The sequence below is a fragment of the Onychomys torridus genome, chromosome 3, assembly GCF_903995425.1.
Source record: "Onychomys torridus chromosome 3, mOncTor1.1, whole genome shotgun sequence".
NCBI classification, from domain to species: domain Eukaryota; kingdom Metazoa; phylum Chordata; class Mammalia; order Rodentia; family Cricetidae; genus Onychomys; species Onychomys torridus.
This window is the reverse complement of record NC_050445.1, coordinates 6,760,719-6,779,638: the sequence shown is the minus strand read 5'-3', so window position 1 is coordinate 6,779,638 and position 18,920 is coordinate 6,760,719. Positions and strand designations below refer to the sequence as shown.

Genomic DNA, 18,920 nt, shown 5'->3' with positions numbered 1-18,920 from the left:
TATGTAAGGGATTTGAGGGGAAGTGAGGAGAGAGCATTCAACAAGATTGAATGAAAAGGAGCTAGGAAGAAGCAAGAGCCAGAGGTTATGCAGTAGTTGTGACTGGTAACAGGAACATAGCATATCTTCTACTTAATGAGGGTGAGCCAAAGTGTCAGCCTTAGGAGATGCTGGTGCTCTGGGAGAGTGACTGTTGACCTGAAAAACCATGATCAGACAGGGCCCCATTTCATTTTTGAGGATTTTATTTATTTATTTAATTTTTAAAAAATGTTTGTTTTTCGAGACAGGAGTTTCTCTGTGTTGAACAACTCTCGCTGTCTTGAAACTAACTTTGTAGGCCAAGCTAGCCTCGAACTCACAAAGATCCACCTGCCTCTGCCTCCTGAGTGCCGGGATTAAAGGCGTGCGCCACCACTGCCTGCGGCGAGCTCCTCAACCAGCGAGGAAGAACGACCACCATTCGAGGATTCTTCTCAGGTCACACTTTATTGGAGCGCCTCTTGATTAAGGGAGAGCGGGAGGTGAGGGGCCCCAAGAACCAAAAGGCAGCTGCTTATATAGGGAACCAAGCGAACGGGTCAATCTGTGATTGGATCCCACCAGGATGCAAGCACTGGGAGCCACGGGATAGGCTGAGGACATAAGGCCAAATTACCATATACGCACATGCGCAAACCTCGAGGCGTGTAGCCCAGCAAGCACAGCCAAATATGGAGTTGTTTACAGCAAAGCTGTCAGGAAGTCAGCGCCATCTTAGAATGGCGGCTCCCTACAACTGCCCAGCTATTTACTTAATTTTTGAAACAGGGTCTTTCTGTGTAGCTGTGGCTGGCCTGGAACTCCTTATGTAGGCCAGGCTGGCCTCAAACTCACTTGTTTCTGCTTCCTGGGTGCTGGGATTAAAGGTACCACTGAACCTGCCTAGGATAATTAGGCCATTGGCAGACTCTGCCCATTGTCTGAGGCACAGGGAATGAAATCCCCCTGCAGCCTGGATGTAAGCTTCTCATGTGGTGCCAGGTTGTGTGGGTAAGTTGTTCACAATTAGATACCAAGACTATTTCTTTTAAGGATTACAGTTTTGTTGGTTTCGTCTGATTTTAAAGTTACATTTATTTGAGTATGATTTATATTCCATGAAGTTTACCATTTTGAGTGTAGTAGATGGCAGATTTTATACAGTGTACTCAGTAACCAGTAGCATCTACTTATTCTTGGGCATATGATGTTTAAGTGAGCTGGGTGGTGGTGGTGTGCGTGCCTTTAATCCCAGTGCTCGGGAGGCAGAGGCAGAGGCAGAGGCAGAGGCAGAGGCAGAGGCAGAGGCAGAGGCAGAGGCAGAGGCAGATGGATCTCTGTGAGTTCGAGACCAGCCTGGTGTACCAAGCAAGTTCCAGGACAGCTAGGGCTACACAGAGAAATCCTGTCTTGAGAAAACCAAAACAACAACAACAAAAGAAAAAGTTTAAGTGTACAAGAGGCTCTGTTTTGAATATGTGAAATCTGATTAAATAATATGCAGTAAAATTTTGAAACACACTTCCTAAACTTCAAGTTTTACTTGGGCATGCACGTGTATATGCATTTGTGTGTATACATTCTGTATGCATGCATGTGTATATGAACCTCATACACTGTGCAGGTGGACCCCTTTGCCAGTGGAGCTTTTGGAGAGCATTGGCTCCACAGGTTTATTGATCATGTAGGTTTTACCTTGCTGTCTATAGGCTACAGGACTCAGCCTCGTCTCTGGAGTAATAAAGCTGAGGCAACAGAAGTGAAACTGGAAGCTAACATATTTAATTACCGAGCAAATTGCTTTTAGAAAGAACTAAGAATGGTTAAGTCAACATATTAAATAAGTAATTATCCCTTATTGCCTGCTCCCTCCTCCTCAACTACCCCTATACCTCAGCTTTCAAGATGTCCAAGTTAGAGCTACATAGTGAGTTGGAAGCCAGCCTGAGTTATGTGAGGCCCTGTCTCAAAAGAAAAAAGAAAGGGCATTCTGTTAACAAGTTAGGGGTCAATCTTCCTTGAAGAGAGCACGTTCCCAGACAGCTAGTAGGTAGAAGCATATGAAAGACCCCAGACCCCTGGGATACTTTCGTCTGCGAGAGGGCTCCCCCAGAAACCAAGATTCCAAACCAGATGCAACACGCATGAGGAATGTATTCAGCACTGGCGCAAGATTCTGGGGGAGCCCTCTTGCAGACGAAAGTATCCCAGGGGTCTGGGGTCTTTCAGCATAAAGGTTACCACAGAAGGTGATGTGAAGTATCCTTTGAAGGAGGTAAGGATTCATGGTGAAGTAGGAAATTACCTTTGAAATGTAGCCTGCTTCCTAACAGTTTATTGTGTCCTGGGACCATCATCTTCAGGGGCTACTTACTGCCTTTCATATTTTGGCAATTAAATTAGTGAGCAATTTGCTATAAATATATAGAAACTAATTTTGCTTAACATTTCAAGGGGGAAAAAACCCTTGGAAGCTAAGGGCAGCTGAAGTTGGCTTATGTGATGTTGTTATAACGGACCTATAGTTCCTCTTTTAATAGCTTCTCTGTAAGAATAGCTTACAGCTCAGGAGAGAGAGAACAGCTTTGTGTGTACATTTTCTCCTCTAGTTCAGATCTAGAGATGTTCACACCACCTGACACCTTTCGTAACTGCCTGCGTGCTGACAGCTACTTCCAGTGTGCTTTCGGTTGCTGTGTGCCTCATGCTTATCTTGTCTTGCTAGAATCAGTAGTGCTAAAAAAGGAAGGTTTTTTGTTTGTTTGTTTGTTTTAAGGATCATCTTACAGATAAAAGTCTTCAACATAGGTCTTGTCTTATGATTTTGAATTCACAGAGGAAGTAAATGAATGATGCATTTGTGTATGAGAAATAACGTGCAGCTTCCTTTCTGCCTGGAGAGTGGGAGAGTGGAGTATGCTGAGGGCGGCAGGCGCCCACCAGCAGAGAGCTGAAAGCTGGGGAACAGGCATGGGCAGGCATAGGAGACAGAGGAGCAGTGTGTCCTTGTGGTTCTGTAGTGCAAAGTCCCAGTTAATGTTTTGACTCTTTTCCATCATGATTACATGTGATTTGAGTATATATTCCTGCCCTGGTTAATAACTTGGGAAACTCAAAACTTACAATTTTCTCTCCCCATCCTGCTAGGTGCTGGATAGTTTACTAGTCCAGTATGGAGTGGTGGAAAGCTGTGAGCAAGGTACCAGTCTTCTGAATTGCTTTCAAATTTATAAAAGGAAGGAAGCAGAAAGAAAACTAACCAGTTCTCTCTCTCTCTCCCTAGTGAACACGGACTCCGAAACCGCAGTTGTCAATGTAACCTACTCCAGTAAGGACCAAGCTAGACAGTAAGCAGTCTGACCCTTCTTGCCTCTCTCTAATAACCAGGTTGAGTCCAGTCACTTCTGTTTGTGGTCTCTTAAATTGAAGAAGGGCAGGTGGGTCACAACAGGAAATTTGACTTTGTACGTTGGACCCTGCAATTATGTCTTTCAACCTGTATGACTGGTGGGAATCTGCGTTTGAGGTTTGTTCCACTTTTAATTTATCTTTAACACCATTTTCAGAGTCATGTGTAGAGCTAAACTACACCCTGTTTGCAACAAGCCTTGGGCCTGAGTATTTTTTCCAAATTCCGTCTTTTGCCTCCTTAGCTCTCCTTTGGTGCCTTGGCACACCTTTTATCTGCAGCTGGTAAGTTGACCGTGTAAAGCTAACAACAGTTCAGTTTTCCTCCCTGAAGTCATTCACAGTTACCCAGATCACTAAGAGTGAGTGGACATTGAACCAATATACCTTGCAACTAACAGCTTTTCAGATCAACCCATGATAATTTTGTAGGTATTGGGAGAGGAAAAAAAGGGACCCACAGAAACTGCCTTTGATAGCTCTGCCTAGACCATGAATGCAGGGATGGTACCGAGTGCCTAACAGCCAGCTCTGGGACTGGAAGTCTCATCTCCCTCCAGATAGAGGGCAAGAACGGACTGGTCTTTTCTGTGGGAGAGTTGGAAGGACCGCTTTGGTCATCCCTAAGTCCTAAAGGGGAAATGGGAAATGATCTTTAACAATGAGAATTCAGGTTGAGCCTGAGGAACAACCTCTTCATAGAATGGAAGAGTCCCATCCAGGTCTTGAAGCACACTCACATTGGGTGCTGCCTGTCTTCCTGTGCTAGGAGACTTCTGGAAGCCCATGGGAGCCCTGTTGTTGGTACAGTCTTGCCAGTTGGTCCTCAGCTGGAGAGAGACTTTTCAAAGACCCCGTCAAGTGGATGGCTTGATGGCCCAGAGCAAGTGTCAGGGATTGACACTAGCCAGCCGATTGCCTCTGGACTTAAGGAGATAAACTTTGTACCAGAACTAAGCCGGGGGAAGCTGAGCAGAGCCAGAGGCTGCAGGGTCACAGACTCAGGTATATCAGGAAGGACTTGAGGGGGCAGGACCATCATTTCCAGTCAGCTGCTGAGAGACCTGTACCTGCAGCAGCCATCCAGGTGGGTGACTGAGCACTTGGAGATGCCTGCCCAGGTTTAGGGCATTTGTCCCCCAGCCTTACCCAGAATGACAGGACCTGTGACCTGACTTGGCAAGGGTCTGCCAGGAGCAAGAACCACATTTACAGCCCACCCCCTCCTTTGAAGGACTTGCCTAGAGCTGAGATTTGACCGATGAAGGACCATCCACACTATAGCAGCATCCATGACCTGAGCTTGCAAAGATCTGCCCAGAAGTGTGGAAGGCATCCGAGAGCTGAGGGAGGAGCCCAGAGACACCAGAACCAGCAAAGAAGACTGTACTTGGACCCGCGCCCCATCATGCTCTCCCCTCGACAATTGTTGCTCCTTTGTTAATACGCCTGTTGGTTTAGCAGGCCGGCTCTTTCTCTTCCATTTCCCTTCTCCCTTTTCTCTATTCTTTTTGATTTTCCTTTTGACAGCTCTTTCCAAAGAAGGCGTGCAGAGTGGTTTCCAGGGGCTCCGAGTTGGAGTGTCCTAGGAGTTGGGACTTTTCCAGGGTGTCGGATTGATTATATTTCTTTATGTTCTTTTCATTATAACTTTAGTCAAAACTGCCCTCTTCCCAAGTTTTCCTTTCTGTTTACTTTTCCTACCACCCCCATCATAGAGAAAGATATAATTAAGACTAGAGCAGGAATTAATGAAATGGGATGGAAGAAGTAATACAAAGTATTGAAACAGAGTTGGTTCTTTGTAAAGATAAGCAAAGTTGACAGATCCCTAGCCAAACTGAGGAAGAGAGAGAAAACCCAAATCAAGACTTAATTGAAAAGGAGGCATCGCAACAGATACCACTGAAATGCAGAAAATCATTAGAATTTGCCTTAAAGCCAAAACTAAACCAAACCAAACCATATATTCCACTGAATTGGAAAAATCTGAAAGAAATGGATAATGTCTAGATGCTTATTGATCTAACAAAATTAAATTAAAACAGCATAAAAATTTTAAGTAGATAAGCAGTGAGATTGAAATACTAATAAAGTCCCCCAGCTAAAGACGTTCCCCCCACTAGCTTGAGCTGTTTTTATTTATACTTTAAGACTTTTTTGTTTTGTTTTGTTTAACAAGGCTTATATGAACAGTTTTTTTTTTATTGGCTTCTATTTTTGACTTTTAAGAAATACATTATGTCTTGATAGAAGGAGACTGTAGATGTAACTGTCTTGTTAAATAAGAAACACAGAGCCAAAAACAGAGTTTAATAGCCAAGAGGTCAGAGCAATAGCTGAGAGCTGAAAACCTTACCCTTCACTGCTGCTCTTTCCTCTCCACAAGAGGCCTACTTCCTGTATCCTGTCTTTTATATAGACTTTCTGTTCTGCCTTCTCATTGGTTGTAAACCCAGCCACATGACCTCCTCGTCACTGCCTGCCTGTACAGACCTCCAGGTCTTCTATGGTTGGTATTGAGATTAAAGGCGTGTGTCCCCATGCTGGCTGTATCCTTGAACACACAGAGATCTGCCTAGCTCTGCCTCCCAAGTGCTGGGATTAAAGACTAGCAACCAGCACTGCCCCCGCCTTCTTCTGACTTCTTTACATGTGCTCCCAGGCATGTACACATACATCTGTACTCACACATCACTCACATAATAATTAACAATAAGTAAAATTAAAAAAAAAAAAAAAGGTTCACCCTCTGGTTTAACTTTGTCCTGTAATTAAACCTGAAGTTACAGTGGCTTTTTCTTGAGGATGTTTGGTAATGTTCTTTGGCAGGCTTTAAGGGACTGGAAAGTCCTGCTCAAACATCAGAGCTCCCTTTGCTGGAGTCAGGCAGGAACTACTGTCATTTGTCACCAGAGCCTCAGTGTGTCTGGTCACTGCCTGATGCACAAGAAGCCTGTGCATGCCAGGGAGATGACTGTGTATGAATTATGTGTAAAACTTATCGCCTAGATCTGAGATTCCGTCTCAGATTGCAAGCTCTGTTGCATTACAGGTTACTTGGTTTACCCTGTAAACTGTGCCCCTGTGCAGTGTGTGGATACTTTGATTCAAAGAAGCCTGCTTCTAAACTCTCCTAACTCTGTACCCCATCGGACAGGCACATTGCTGGCCCTGTTCAGCCATGTTCCCCCACGAATTGAAGAATTCCCTAGGAAGGAGGTTGCTGAGAGAAGAGGTTGTTTGCAAACAGCATCTTTCTGCAGCCTGATCCAGCTACAGAAGTGACTGGATGATTTTACTTCTTACATTTAGTAAGAATAAGGATTTCATGCGATTAGAGAGCATTGTCTTTTTCTGGAAACAGCACCATGGTGCTGTGTGTCCTTTGTGCCTGGGTGTGTTCCATGGACCTCAGAGGAATCCACATTCATCACAGGCACCTTGCCTGCAGTGAACTGGGAGACTCATTTCATGGAGAATCTAAAAGAATTGTATTTAGTGATGGTTCTAAGACCTGCTTTGTAGGACATCCTATCCTGCTCACCCCTGCTTTGAAGACAGAGACGCTGACTATTGGGTACCTGTGTGCAACACTAATGATCCCAAATTCATAATTAGTGAGTGAGGAGAACATTTGAACCATTATCTAGGTCAGGGCTTCTTAAATTTTACTTGTTTAAATTACTTTTTACCTGAGACAATTTACATATCTTTAAGAAAATGGTCTGTAAGGTTCAAGTCAAGCATAATAAATCCTAAAAAGTATGTATTTTAAAATAATTCTTGGGTATTCATGTGATTTTACAGTTGATTAAGGAGGAAAACTGATCTGCATAGTAATGAGACCAGACGCCTTCTTTGTTGACTTGAAGGGCTCAGATCTTGGCCAAGCAGGTGACACTGCAGGACATGGAGCATCTTCAAGTGTTTCAGATCAGTGCTTGACTCTGCGCTCAGGATTGAGCACGCTGCTTCACATAAATATGCAGTACAAAATGGCACAAGTATATTTAGGCCCGTCTATAAGTTGTTGGAAACTCTGTCCAAATCTCAAGCCAAAATTAATGATTTTTTTTTAATGAAACTCAAATCAGCGACTCAAACACCAATTCCTAAAACCAAATATTCCTACAGAGTACAATTCAGAGATATGCCAGTGTGCTGTGTGTTGAGGAATGGTGGTTGGAAAATGTTAAGTCTGTTTTTCTCAGTTAAACCATGATGTTTGGCTGAGAACGGAACGCTTTGGGTGTACAGTTAACACGCTGGTTCTTCACATAATCTTGACTGTGAGGTGTTGAAGGCAGCGTTCCTTGGTGTAAGGACATATGTGGTGCCATGCAGAGTGCACATGTTGTTTGTTCAGAACCGAGGCTGCAGTGAAATGACATGATCCATGTCCAAGTGCTTCCAGAAACACATTGACTCATTCAGTGCACTTGAGATTTAGAAATAAATTTTGGCCACCATGTGTTTGAATGAAAAAAAAAAAAAAGTTGGATTCTATAGGGAAGAACAGCCCAGCCTCCTGAGCTGGAGAGTTCAGGGTAGGGGGGTGGGGTATGCCAGCCATACCCTGTAACAAATAGGGACCTGGCAACTAGCATCCATTTTGATATGTTAAATAGACACTTCAGCCATTATTCCCAAATTTGAAACCTAACAATGTTCAGTAACCTTTTGTTTTTCGAATCTTAGACAATCTTATTAATAGAAAACTTTGAGCCAGATATTGGGGTAAAAGCTGAAAGATCAGAGAAGCAGAGGAAGCCACAGCCAACCTCACCTTACCAACTCCTCAGCTGATAATGAAAGCCTCTGAGTTCTCGCCCGAAAGGCCTCAGCCAAAAAGAGCCTTTAGTTCCTGTCTCCTCACGCCTTATACACATACCTTTCTCCTCCCAGCCATATTACTTCCTGGGATTAAAGGCATGTGCACTTCCCAAGAAGAGGCATGAGATCTCAAGTGCTGGGATTAAAGGCATGTGCCACCACTGCCTGGTTCTGTTTCTCCCCTAGACTGAGTCAATCTCATGTAGTCCAGGGTGGCCTTGAACTCACAGAGATCCAGATAGATCTCTGCCTCCCCAGTGCTAGGATTAAAAGTGTGTGCCACCACTGCCTGGCCTCTATGTTTAATCTAGTGGCTTGTTCTGTTCTCTGATCTTCAGGGAAGTTTTATTAGGGTACACAGTATATCACCACAACCTTTTCTATTGCAGAAATGTTCACAGCCATCACATTGAGTAATGGGACCCCATATGAGACTGTAACCCACAGAGTTTAAGAAGCCGGGGCTTGGTCAGTTTACCTACCTTTTGTCTGAAAGCGTAGAGTGTCTCGCCTCCTCCCATGCCTTCTTACCTTTGGGAACTTAGTACCAGGTTGCCCTTTGCAGTAGCAGCTTAGTTCTTTCCGAGCTGCTAATGGGATCTGTCAGAGAAAGAAGCTCTGGCTTAAGCCAAACTGTTTACTTAAGGTAGGCAGATGGGACAAAGCAGAGGAAGACCTTTGTCATATCTGATGGTTCCGCTGGAGAGCCCTGCCGGTGCAGTTAATTAATTCTTGCCGCAGTAACTAATCATCACCAGAACCCCTGTTTCTGGAATAGTCCCAGGGGAAGGTGCTGATCACCAGAGCAACATTTCCTTCCCAGGATCAGAGTTTTATAGCCCTCAGCCCAGTAAAAGGGTGGGAAGACACCAGAGGGGTTGTGACTGTGTTAGTGGAAGCCCGTTTTATGGCTGATAGTGATGACTGGGTTTTACAATGGGTTTGGATGGTCCCTGGCATTGGGTCTGCTATCTGAATACACATTCATGCATTATATATTCATAGTTCTTATTTACTTTATTTCTACATTACCTCAAGTTACAGGTGTTAATTCTGGGGCAAATTGTCATAAAATGAAAGGTGAGCCTCACTTTTATTGGCTTGTCCAAGGGTTGATCTCACGGCAGTGAGTCCTTAAGAGAGGAAGGAACTCAGAGGACCACCCTGCAGTTGTTTAGATTTCCCTTAAACATGTGCTCCGGTAGCTAATGTTCTTACAACAGCAAACTTAATTCATGGTTAATTAAAAATGCACAAATTTTCAAAAGAATGAATTAGATTCTTGTCACTCCAGAGTTGTTAAGTTTTGGGTTATTGTTATCTTTTTATAGGACTTCTTATTTGCATCTATTAACTTGTAATTTTAAAAAAATGCATGGTTTGTATTGCATATTTTCACTGAAGGTCAAGGACACTTACTGTGTTGCCACATTTGGTAAAAAGTAGATGCAGATGCATCTGAATGGTGCCTGCTCCTTGCACCCAGCGTCCTGGGCTTCATCGGTAGCATCACAGGTCCACACAGGCTATCACTTAACCATCACATTCTAACAAGCGTGGTAAAAATTGCAGAGTTTTTCCTTAGTAGGAATAGTGCTATGATGACTGTGACCACTCCGGTGGGTTCTGACCGGATGATTCTCTGGGTTAACACTTGGCAGTTTCTGGAAATGTTTTTGATTGTCAGACCAGAGTGAAAGGTGCTACTGTCATCTCATGGGCCACAGCTGCTTCTGGGTCCACAGAAAGAATGAACTTGACCTATAATTAAAATGTATGAGTGTTGGGCGGGGGGAGTTCCATCTCAGCCCACCTATTGAACTGTTAGGTAGAAGTGGTGATGAGCCTGTGAGGTGGCTCCGCAGGTCAAAGTGTGAGCCTAACCACCTGAGTTTGGTTCTGAGAGAACAGATAAAAATTTGGATGCAAGTGGTACCTGTCTGTAAACCTCAGCCCTCCTCCTGGGAGACGGGAGGTGGAGACAGGAGACTCCAGACAGCTGCAGTCCAGCCAGCCTGGGGGACAAAGCGTGGCAGAAGCAAGAGGGACCTCAAGGAAGTGGTAGAAGGGAGACAGCCCCTCTGATCTCCTGCATCACTGTGGCATGTGTGTGCCCATACTCACAAACGTCATCCACAGCAATACTTTTTTTGATCAATCAGCATTTTACCTTCAATTGGACCTGCCAGTTTGGCACCAAAAATGTGGATCAGCCTCATTACCCTTCACTTCACCAATATTTAATTTTATGCATATTAAAATATTTACAGATCCAGAACAAAAAACCTTATGTATTAATTGGTGTATGTGCGTGCGTGCGTGTGTGTGTGTGTGCGCACACACTCATAGTTGGTGATTGAAGACTCCTGGTGGTGAGTGTGCACTGACTGTTCTATCTTTTCCTCTGTGCCTGCCATCAGAATTGACGTCCATCGTAAGGAGAATACAGGGGCTGCTGAGAAGCCTATCACTATCCTCTCTACCCCTGAAGGTGCCTCTGCAGCTTGTAAGTCTATTCTGGAGATCATGCATAAGGAAGCGCAGGACACCAAACTGTGAGTAACGAGGCTAGCCTGACAAGAGGGCTCTGTGCTTTGTGGTAGCTTCTTGGGCATGCAACATTAGGTCTTTCACATTCTGAAACACACCACATTCGTTCCTACTTGGATATGGAACAGGCAGCAATGATGGAGGACACAGCCACTGAGGGCTGAGACATTTGGGATTTACCCAGGCCTTCATTGGGAACCCTTGGGCATGCTCAATAGGGCATGGAGTGGGAAAGCCCCTGGTTCTGTGCTGAGGGCAGCTGGAGATGGATTTGGGTGGTACAGGTTGGAACTCCAAGCGTCTCTGCCATTGGAAAGTTAAGTTGACTTCTGTGATGCTTTGATGAACTGTCACAGCCCAGAGCAGGGCTCAAAGAGGTGTCCTGAGACCACATTGCCTCCATTTACTTTGTAAATATGTTTGTATGTTTCAGCGATAGGTGTCTTATATGGCATAGTAGTTTTTAGTATAAAGAAAAGAAAGGGAAGCCCACTATCACGTAGGCGCCAGTGACATTTGAAAAGTTGGACATGTAATTTAGAAATTCTGAAAGGGGCCTGGGAAAGGAGCTCAGTGGTCCAGTGTCTGCTGTGTAAGCATGAGGACCTGGGTCCCTAGACTCAGGGCAGGTTGGGGATTTAGCTCAGTGGTAGAGCGCTTGTCTAGCAAGCACAAGGCCCTGGGTTCGATCCTCAGCTCAAAAAAAAAAAAAAAAGTTTCCCTAGACTCAGGGCAGAGCTGGTGTGCTGGTGTGTTTGTGTGTCTCTGCCTTTGAGGACATAAAGACAGCAGCAGATCCTGGGGGTTCTCTGGCCAGCCGGTCTAGCAAATCATCAAGCTCCAGGCTCAGCGAGCGACCCTGTCTCGGGAGACAGATGGAGCATAACAGAGGCAGGTACTGGACACATCGACTTCTGGCCACCATGTGTGCACTCAGGGGCGAGTGTACCTACCTATGTGTGTCTAGACTCAAATACAAGCTAAACACAGAAAGAGGGAAAGTAAGGCACAGAATACAGCGTGAAAGCTCCATTTCTGCTGGTAGTCTCCCTAAACGTGGCCTCTGTTGACTTTTTAGAGTTCATTTCTCTCCAGGGGTGTTTTCAGGGTTGTCCTATTTTGATGGGTACATTGTGTTCTGCTGTGACTAAGAGAATCCATCACTGAGTGTAGATATTCCCTGATGTGACCAAAAGATGGAGTCCTGTGTAAATATCTGCTATTGTTTACCCACCGACCTGCATGAGTTTCTGGAATGTGGGTTAATTGCCAGCTCACTCTAAACTGAAGGCAGCATAACATGTCTCATTCAGGAGTTAGGGAGTAAATGTTTAATGAAAGAACATTGTCTTGTATCCAAGAGTGGTTTACTCTCTCTGACTTGATGACCATTTTTCTACTTACAGCACAGAGGAGATCCCCCTGAAGATATTAGCTCACAATAACTTTGTAGGCCGTCTTATTGGTAAAGAAGGAAGAAACCTTAAAAAAATCGAGCAAGACACAGACACTAAAATCACAATATCTCCGTAAGTGCCATCTTGTTTGTGAGTTAGGGGCCTTTCAGATCTGTTTTTAAGCTGTGTGTTTTGTACACCGCTTCCTGCTTACAGCTGTTTGGGCTCCCCTGTCAGACCGAGAGTCTGTTCCTCAGCCTGCCCTGTTTCTAACCGTCTTGAAGTGTGTGTGTTCTTGAAGGGGTGGCAAGGAGAGCTTAACACTTGACATGACATTCGTATTTTCTAGCCGAAGCCTTCATGGTATTGTTTGACATTTATTTCCCAAGTCAGAATCTGTAACCTAATTCACTCTCCCTTGCTATGTTACAAATTATTCCACCGTTTGACAGCTTAAGGCAATAATCAGCATGTATCTATCACATGGCTTGTTCATATGGGCTAGGGATCCACAAGCAGCCAGTACTGCAGCACTGTTCACAGGGCTGCTGCCCTCTCCCAGAGGGAGTGAGCCAAGAAAGGAAGGTGCTGGAAGTTGTAATGTCTTTATGATGAAATCTCAGAGTTCACCAACTAGCTGTTTCCTGTATGGTCTGCACAAGTCAGCCCTCTTCCATGTGTATAGGGACTGCAGATTTCTTTGCAAGGGGCATAATTTTAGAGATGGGCTATCACATTTGGGGTACACACCTGCTCTGATAATAAAGAAAAGTTTTTCTCAGGTGACAATCCTTGGTTTCTGTCATAGAACCTCAGAAATGACTGATGAGCTGAGAATGAATGATAAAATTACAAACAAAATGCTTGACAGGGATGGCTTAGGAGTGGAGGGTCGGTATACTTATGCTGACATATGTGCTTACACAGTCTAAGGAAATTTAGACTCCATTATAGAATTCACTTCTTCACTATATGATTCACATTTTATACCCATGAGGAAAAGGAATAGTATCCCATCCATCTGGTGCAAGGTTAGTCTCCACTGTGTTCCTGGCAGGGAAGTGGGTGTTTAACTCTGGGAAGATGAAGGACAGCCATCTTCCTTTCCTCCATCCTTTGAGCCTAGGTCCCTAGTCCTCTTCCTGGGTAAATGTTGCCTTTCCTCTCAAGGCTGCTGACTATTGTAGGCTTAGGTCACCCAGACAGAATTTCTCCTGGCTTTGAAGCTTCAGCAGGACCAGGCTAAGCAAGTTTCTTAATGTCTGTTTAGGGGCTATAAATACAGTCATGTGAAACATTTAAAAAATTGAAGGCGGTGGTGGCACATGTCTTAATCCCAGCACTCAGGAGGCAGAGGCAGTGGATTTCCTAGTTCAAGTTCAGCCTGGTGTATGTGGTGAGGTCCAGGACAGCCAGGGCTACACAGAGAAACCTTGTCTTGAAAAACCAAAAATAAAGAAATTAATTAAAAATAAAAAGTTCAGCCAGGCGGTAGTAGCAACAGTCTTTAACCTCAGCACTCGGGAGATAGAGACAAGCAGATCTCTGTGAGTTCGAGGCCAGCCTGGTCTACAGAACAAGATCCAGGACAGGTGCCAAAACTACACAGAGGAACCCTGTCTCAAAAAAAAAAAAAAAAAAAAAATTTAGTCAAAGTGGCTTGATTTATGTTATTCCTTCAGCTTACTGTAATCTAAATTCTGAAAATATTGGAGGAAACTAAGTCCCGACACACAAATGCTGATTTGCTTTGGGAAGTATTTTCCTTGCTTACCCTAGAAAATGCAATTGCACAGCACAGCTGGTCCTGCTTCGTTTTGGCCAGTACAGACTAGGAGCCTCCTGGCAGTACCTACCGTGCATCCTCTGTCACTGTCACAGGGTGGGATGAGGGGTCAAGAAGTAAGTTGTGCGGATTGGAGAGACGACTCAGAGGTTAAGAGCACTGGCTGCTCTTCCAGAGGACCCGGGTTCGATTCCCAGCACCCACATTAGCAGCTCACAACTGTCTGTAACTCCAGTCCCAGGAGATCTGACACCTTCACACCAATGCACATAAAATAAAGTTAAATAAATTTTTAAAGTACCTTTAAAAAAAAAAAGAAGAAGGAGAAAAGGAAGAAAAAGGTTAAAACATGAAAAAGGTTAAAACATGGATGTAATGAAATCGTGCACCTAGTCATTGAGGGAGTGGGAAGGAAGTTCCCACAAATCTTGGGTCTTTGGGTCTTGATCTGTCACTTTCTCATGATGTGGGCCCTGCCACTTGGTTTCAGTCACCATCTGGGGCTGAAGGCACTCAGCCACCTTCCTCAGTTACCCTCATTCTTTGTCTCTTCCCCCAGGTTGCAGGAACTCACGCTGTACAATCCGGAGCGCACCATCACCGTTAAAGGCAGTGTGGAGACGTGTGCCAAGGCTGAGGAGGAGATAATGAAGAAAATCAGGGAGTCTTACGAAAACGATGTTGCTTCCATGAATGTGAGTTCTGATGGAGAGTTAAAAGACGGCTTTCGGGCACTTCATCGTGAGAAGTGGTTTAAATGCGTTGTCTACACCATCCCAAGTACCCGGGGGTAACACAGAAGCCTGGGCACTGGGCTTAGCTGTCTCCCTGGTTTCTAACAGATTAGAAAACTTTGAGCCCCGGCTTCTTGATTCGTGCAGAATGATTAATACCCGCCTACGAAAGGTTATTTATGACCTCCTTTCCTGTGTTAGTTTGAGGACCCTCGTGCAGGAAGATGTGAGGATTAGAGGCAGGTGAATTAAGTCTGAGTCCCTGCCTCTGGTTTGTGAGCAGCAGCTCTCTTCTCTGTATCAGATAGCACTGTCTCCTATCTTACATGCTTCTTAGGATCACGGGGGCCATGCATGTAAAAGTCCCGGTCAGAAACACAGGCCTGAGAGCCAGGCGGTGTGAAGCAGGCCCGGTAACTCAGCAGGCTGTGTGTGTGTGTTGGGGGGGACCTGCAAGTTCAGGGCCACCCTGAACAATTCAGAAGGGCCCTGTCTGGAGCACAGTGATACAGGTTTAGGGCTGTGAGTGCAGCTTCTGTGCTAGAGTGCTGGCCTGGCAGGCCTGGGCTCCTGCTCTGCAGGACAGTGAAAACAGCAGAAACACAGGGTTGAGTTTTACTGGGTGCCCGTGTAAATCTGGGAGGTGGCGAATATAGTAAAGGCTATGAAAGTCAATTCCTGCCACTGTTTAATGGAATTAAACTGTTTAGTGCTGATCCCGGGACACAAAAGTCTGTCTTTTAAAAAGATGCTCCTTAAACATGAGGTAAATGATTTATCAAACATCAGTTGGGCCTGTCATATGAAACGGTAACCCGAGAAGGGAATGTGACAGTATTTTTTCTGAGAAGAACTGAAATGTTGGTCATTTATTCCCACACGGTAGCCTATCTTTATGTGATTGCTGCTTGTCTAAGTGTTTCATAACTGAGAATTAATCTACCCTCATAGGCCTGCTTAACAGTGTCTGTTACATGCTAGTTCAGTTCTAGTCTCCACCTTTTTCAACTCTTATAAAACTAGGGCTGGAGAGATGGCTCCGTGCTTAGGAGCACTTGGCTGCTCTTCCAGAGAACCAGGGTTTGATTGCTAGCACAATCATGGCGGCTCACAACCATCCTTCATTCCTCCAAGGGGCTCTGGCACCCTCTTCTGGCCTCTGTGGGAACTGCATGCACATGGTGCACAGATATACAAGCAACCAAAACACCCACACACATATTTAAAAAGTTAAAAAAAAAAAAAGAAAGAAAGAAAAGAAAAAGAAAAAAGAAACCAAACAGTGTTCCCTTCATGTCTCCTGTATCTCCCCCAAATGTGTGCTTAGTTGTGGCGCTTGCAGTGTGAAGATGGGACCTGATTTCTGAAGGATTCAACCAGAGGGCAAGGGATGAAGCTCTCACACTGCTCGTTGTATATATATCTGTTGTGATTCCCGAAAGTGCGTCTCACTTACTTACCTTTCAGCTAGTGTAAGACGTCCAGGGTGTGTTTCCAAGGGCCACCACATGCAGAGTGACATTGTGTCTTAAGTGCTCTGAGCTGCAGCCCTTGGCCTTGAGGACCAAGGCCGGGCAAAACAGCCCTGCCTCAAACGTAACTCTGCTGAGAGGTGTGAACAGTGCCTGTAGTTCTGTGGGAACACTTGCTGTGCTCAAAAACTGGAATCTTAGTGTGATACTTTGATTTCTTCACTAGACAAGAGGTCACAATCTGAATACTGTCATTTACAAATGCCCACTCCCTCGATTCTTCTGATGAAAATTAATTTTTGAAAATTGAAAAAATTAATTAATTAATTTATTTATTTATTGCCATTGCAGCTTCAAGCACATTTGATCCCTGGATTAAATCTGAATGCCTTGGGTCTGTTCCCACCCACTTCCGGGATGCCACCTCCCACCTCAGGACCCCCCTCAGCCATGACTCCTCCCTACCCACAATTTGAGGTAAGCTCTCTGGCCCTTGCCATCAGACTTGATGCCACAGTATTGCTACAGTCAGAGCTAAATGGTATAATGTTGATGCCACCCTGTATGCGGTGTCATCTGTCACCTGTGTAGAGTGCATGTCAACAGAAACTTTGCATTTGACCCTGAAATAATAAGCATGAGTTGTTTTGAAGTTTTGGGGGTTGGTAGAGTTGTTCAAACGTGTCATTTCAATAAAAGCTTTAGTTTTGGTGGATTTGCTTTGTTGTTTTGTCTTTTGGTTCAGTGCTGGGGTTGAGGCTGGTTCTTAGAACAGTGGTTCTCAACCGTCCTGACACTGCGGCCCTTTAATACAATTCCTCCTGGTGTGGTTGAAAGGACCTATGTCAGCACAAGACACACCAAGACCAAGTTCTTAGCACAAAGGAGATTTGCCCCAGAGGGACAAAGGGCAGGAAATAAGAGACAGAGACAGGAAAGAAGAGAAAAGGAGCAAGAGGAAGGGATATTTGCCCCAAGGGACAAAGGACTGCTTCTGGATAGAGTTAGGAGACAGACATGGCCCACAGGCAAGTAAGTAACAGTTTATAAAGGGAAGGGGAAACCCTATGTTAGGATGAGTTGGTTTGTTCTGATTGGGCATGTCAATTAGGTGAACCAAAAGGGGCTTTTGATTGCTGGACTTCAATACTTTGATAGCTGGACCTTGGTAGTCAGCGTCAGGGGGAGGAAGTGGTCAATAAGGGAATCGACCTTGGTGGCTAGCTTTAGGAAAGTAATGTAATTGTTTAGCAAGGTGGAGGGAAAGGGGGAAGGGCAAGGCCTGTCAGAGCTGTGTTTGCCATGCTTGGGCCTGCTAGAGCCCTTGAGTGGTGACTCCCCAACCATAAAATTATTTTAGTTGCTATTTCATAACTGTAATTTTGCTACTATTATGAATCATAATGTGAATATCTGTGTTTTCCAATAATCTTGGGTGACCCCTATGGAAGGGTCAGGTTGGGTTGGTCTACCTGCAAAGGGGCTGTGAACTCCAGGTTGTGAACTACTGTTGGAGAGTGTTGGAAAGAGGTTTAGGAGACACAGTGTGCACACCTCTAAGTCCAGCACTCCTGCCGAGGCAGGGGGATTATGGAGCTTAGGTCAATCTGGATTCCACAGCAAGACTTTGTCTCACAAAGAAAATTTTTTTTCTTTCATGTTTACCTCCTAGAAGTTTACTACTTTAGAAAGTCTAGATAGGCTGGATCTGTTGCTGTTGACTATTATATTTTTCTAGTCAATGAAGCAAGATCATTCCTTTCATTCTACTGTGTTCGTGGACAGAACATTGAACAGAGTGCATTTTATAGACATCACATAACAAAATGTATTTATTTATTGAGAGGGATTGTTAAAATTTATCTTATGTGCATAGGTATTTTGCTCACATGTATGTCTGTGCACATGTGTACCTCATACTCACGGATGTCAGAAGAGGGGTGTCAGATCCCCTAGAACCAGAGTTATGAATGGTTGTCAGCTGCTGTGTGGGTACTAGGAATTGAACTCAGGTCCTCAGGAAGAACAAATGCTCTTAACCGCTGAGCCTTCTCTCCAGCCCTGAGACGGGGATTTATTTGTTTGCCATGCAGCCCAGGCTGAGCTCATACTCCCTCTCCTACTCTGCTTCGCCAGTGTTGTGAACCTCAGGCTTTTCTTTTCTTTTTTTTCTTTTTTTAGTTTTTTATTTATTATGTATACAGTGTTCTGCCTGCATGTATGCATGCAGGCCAGAAGAAGGCACCAGATCTCATTACAGATGGTTGTGAGCCACCATGTGGTTGCTGGGAATTGAACTCAGGACCTCTGGAAGAACAGCTAGTGCTCTTAACCTCTGAGCCATCTCTCCAGCCCCATCATCAGGCTTTTCTAAGTTTTATTTTGATATCTGATTTTTGAGAATAGCTTTGCAGCCCAGAGGGCATCTGTCCAGGAAAGTAGAACATCATTCAGTGTTCGGTCATTAGTACCCAGTGTTCTAGGGTCATCCATGATGAATTTGTCTCTCCATTTGTTAGACTCTCTCAGTACTTGAAATATGTGAATGGTAATTCCCCTGCACACTCAGAGATGTTCAGGTGTTATGGGTCAAGAATTTAATTGTATTGCTACTCCGAGTAAATACACAAGAAAATTGATGTGGACATTCTTCAGGGAACACCTATTACTAGACTATCAATGCTCTACCAGTTCAGAAATGAGAATTTCCTTCCTC

General features: G+C 44.5%; 1 protein-coding gene across 1 annotated transcript in view; it reads left to right on the top strand.

Moving 5' to 3' along the window:
- The window catches only part of Igf2bp3 (insulin like growth factor 2 mRNA binding protein 3), a 126,388-nt gene that overhangs the window by 87,055 nt on the left and 20,413 nt on the right, over nt 1-18,920 (top strand). The window contains exons 4-8 of the mRNA XM_036182048.1: nt 3,169-3,220; nt 3,305-3,368; nt 12,222-12,344; nt 14,558-14,693; nt 16,556-16,681. Coding sequence (XP_036037941.1) covers nt 3,169-3,220; nt 3,305-3,368; nt 12,222-12,344; nt 14,558-14,693; nt 16,556-16,681 — 501 coding nt within the window. The remainder of the gene's footprint in view (nt 1-3,168; nt 3,221-3,304; nt 3,369-12,221; nt 12,345-14,557; nt 14,694-16,555; nt 16,682-18,920) is intronic.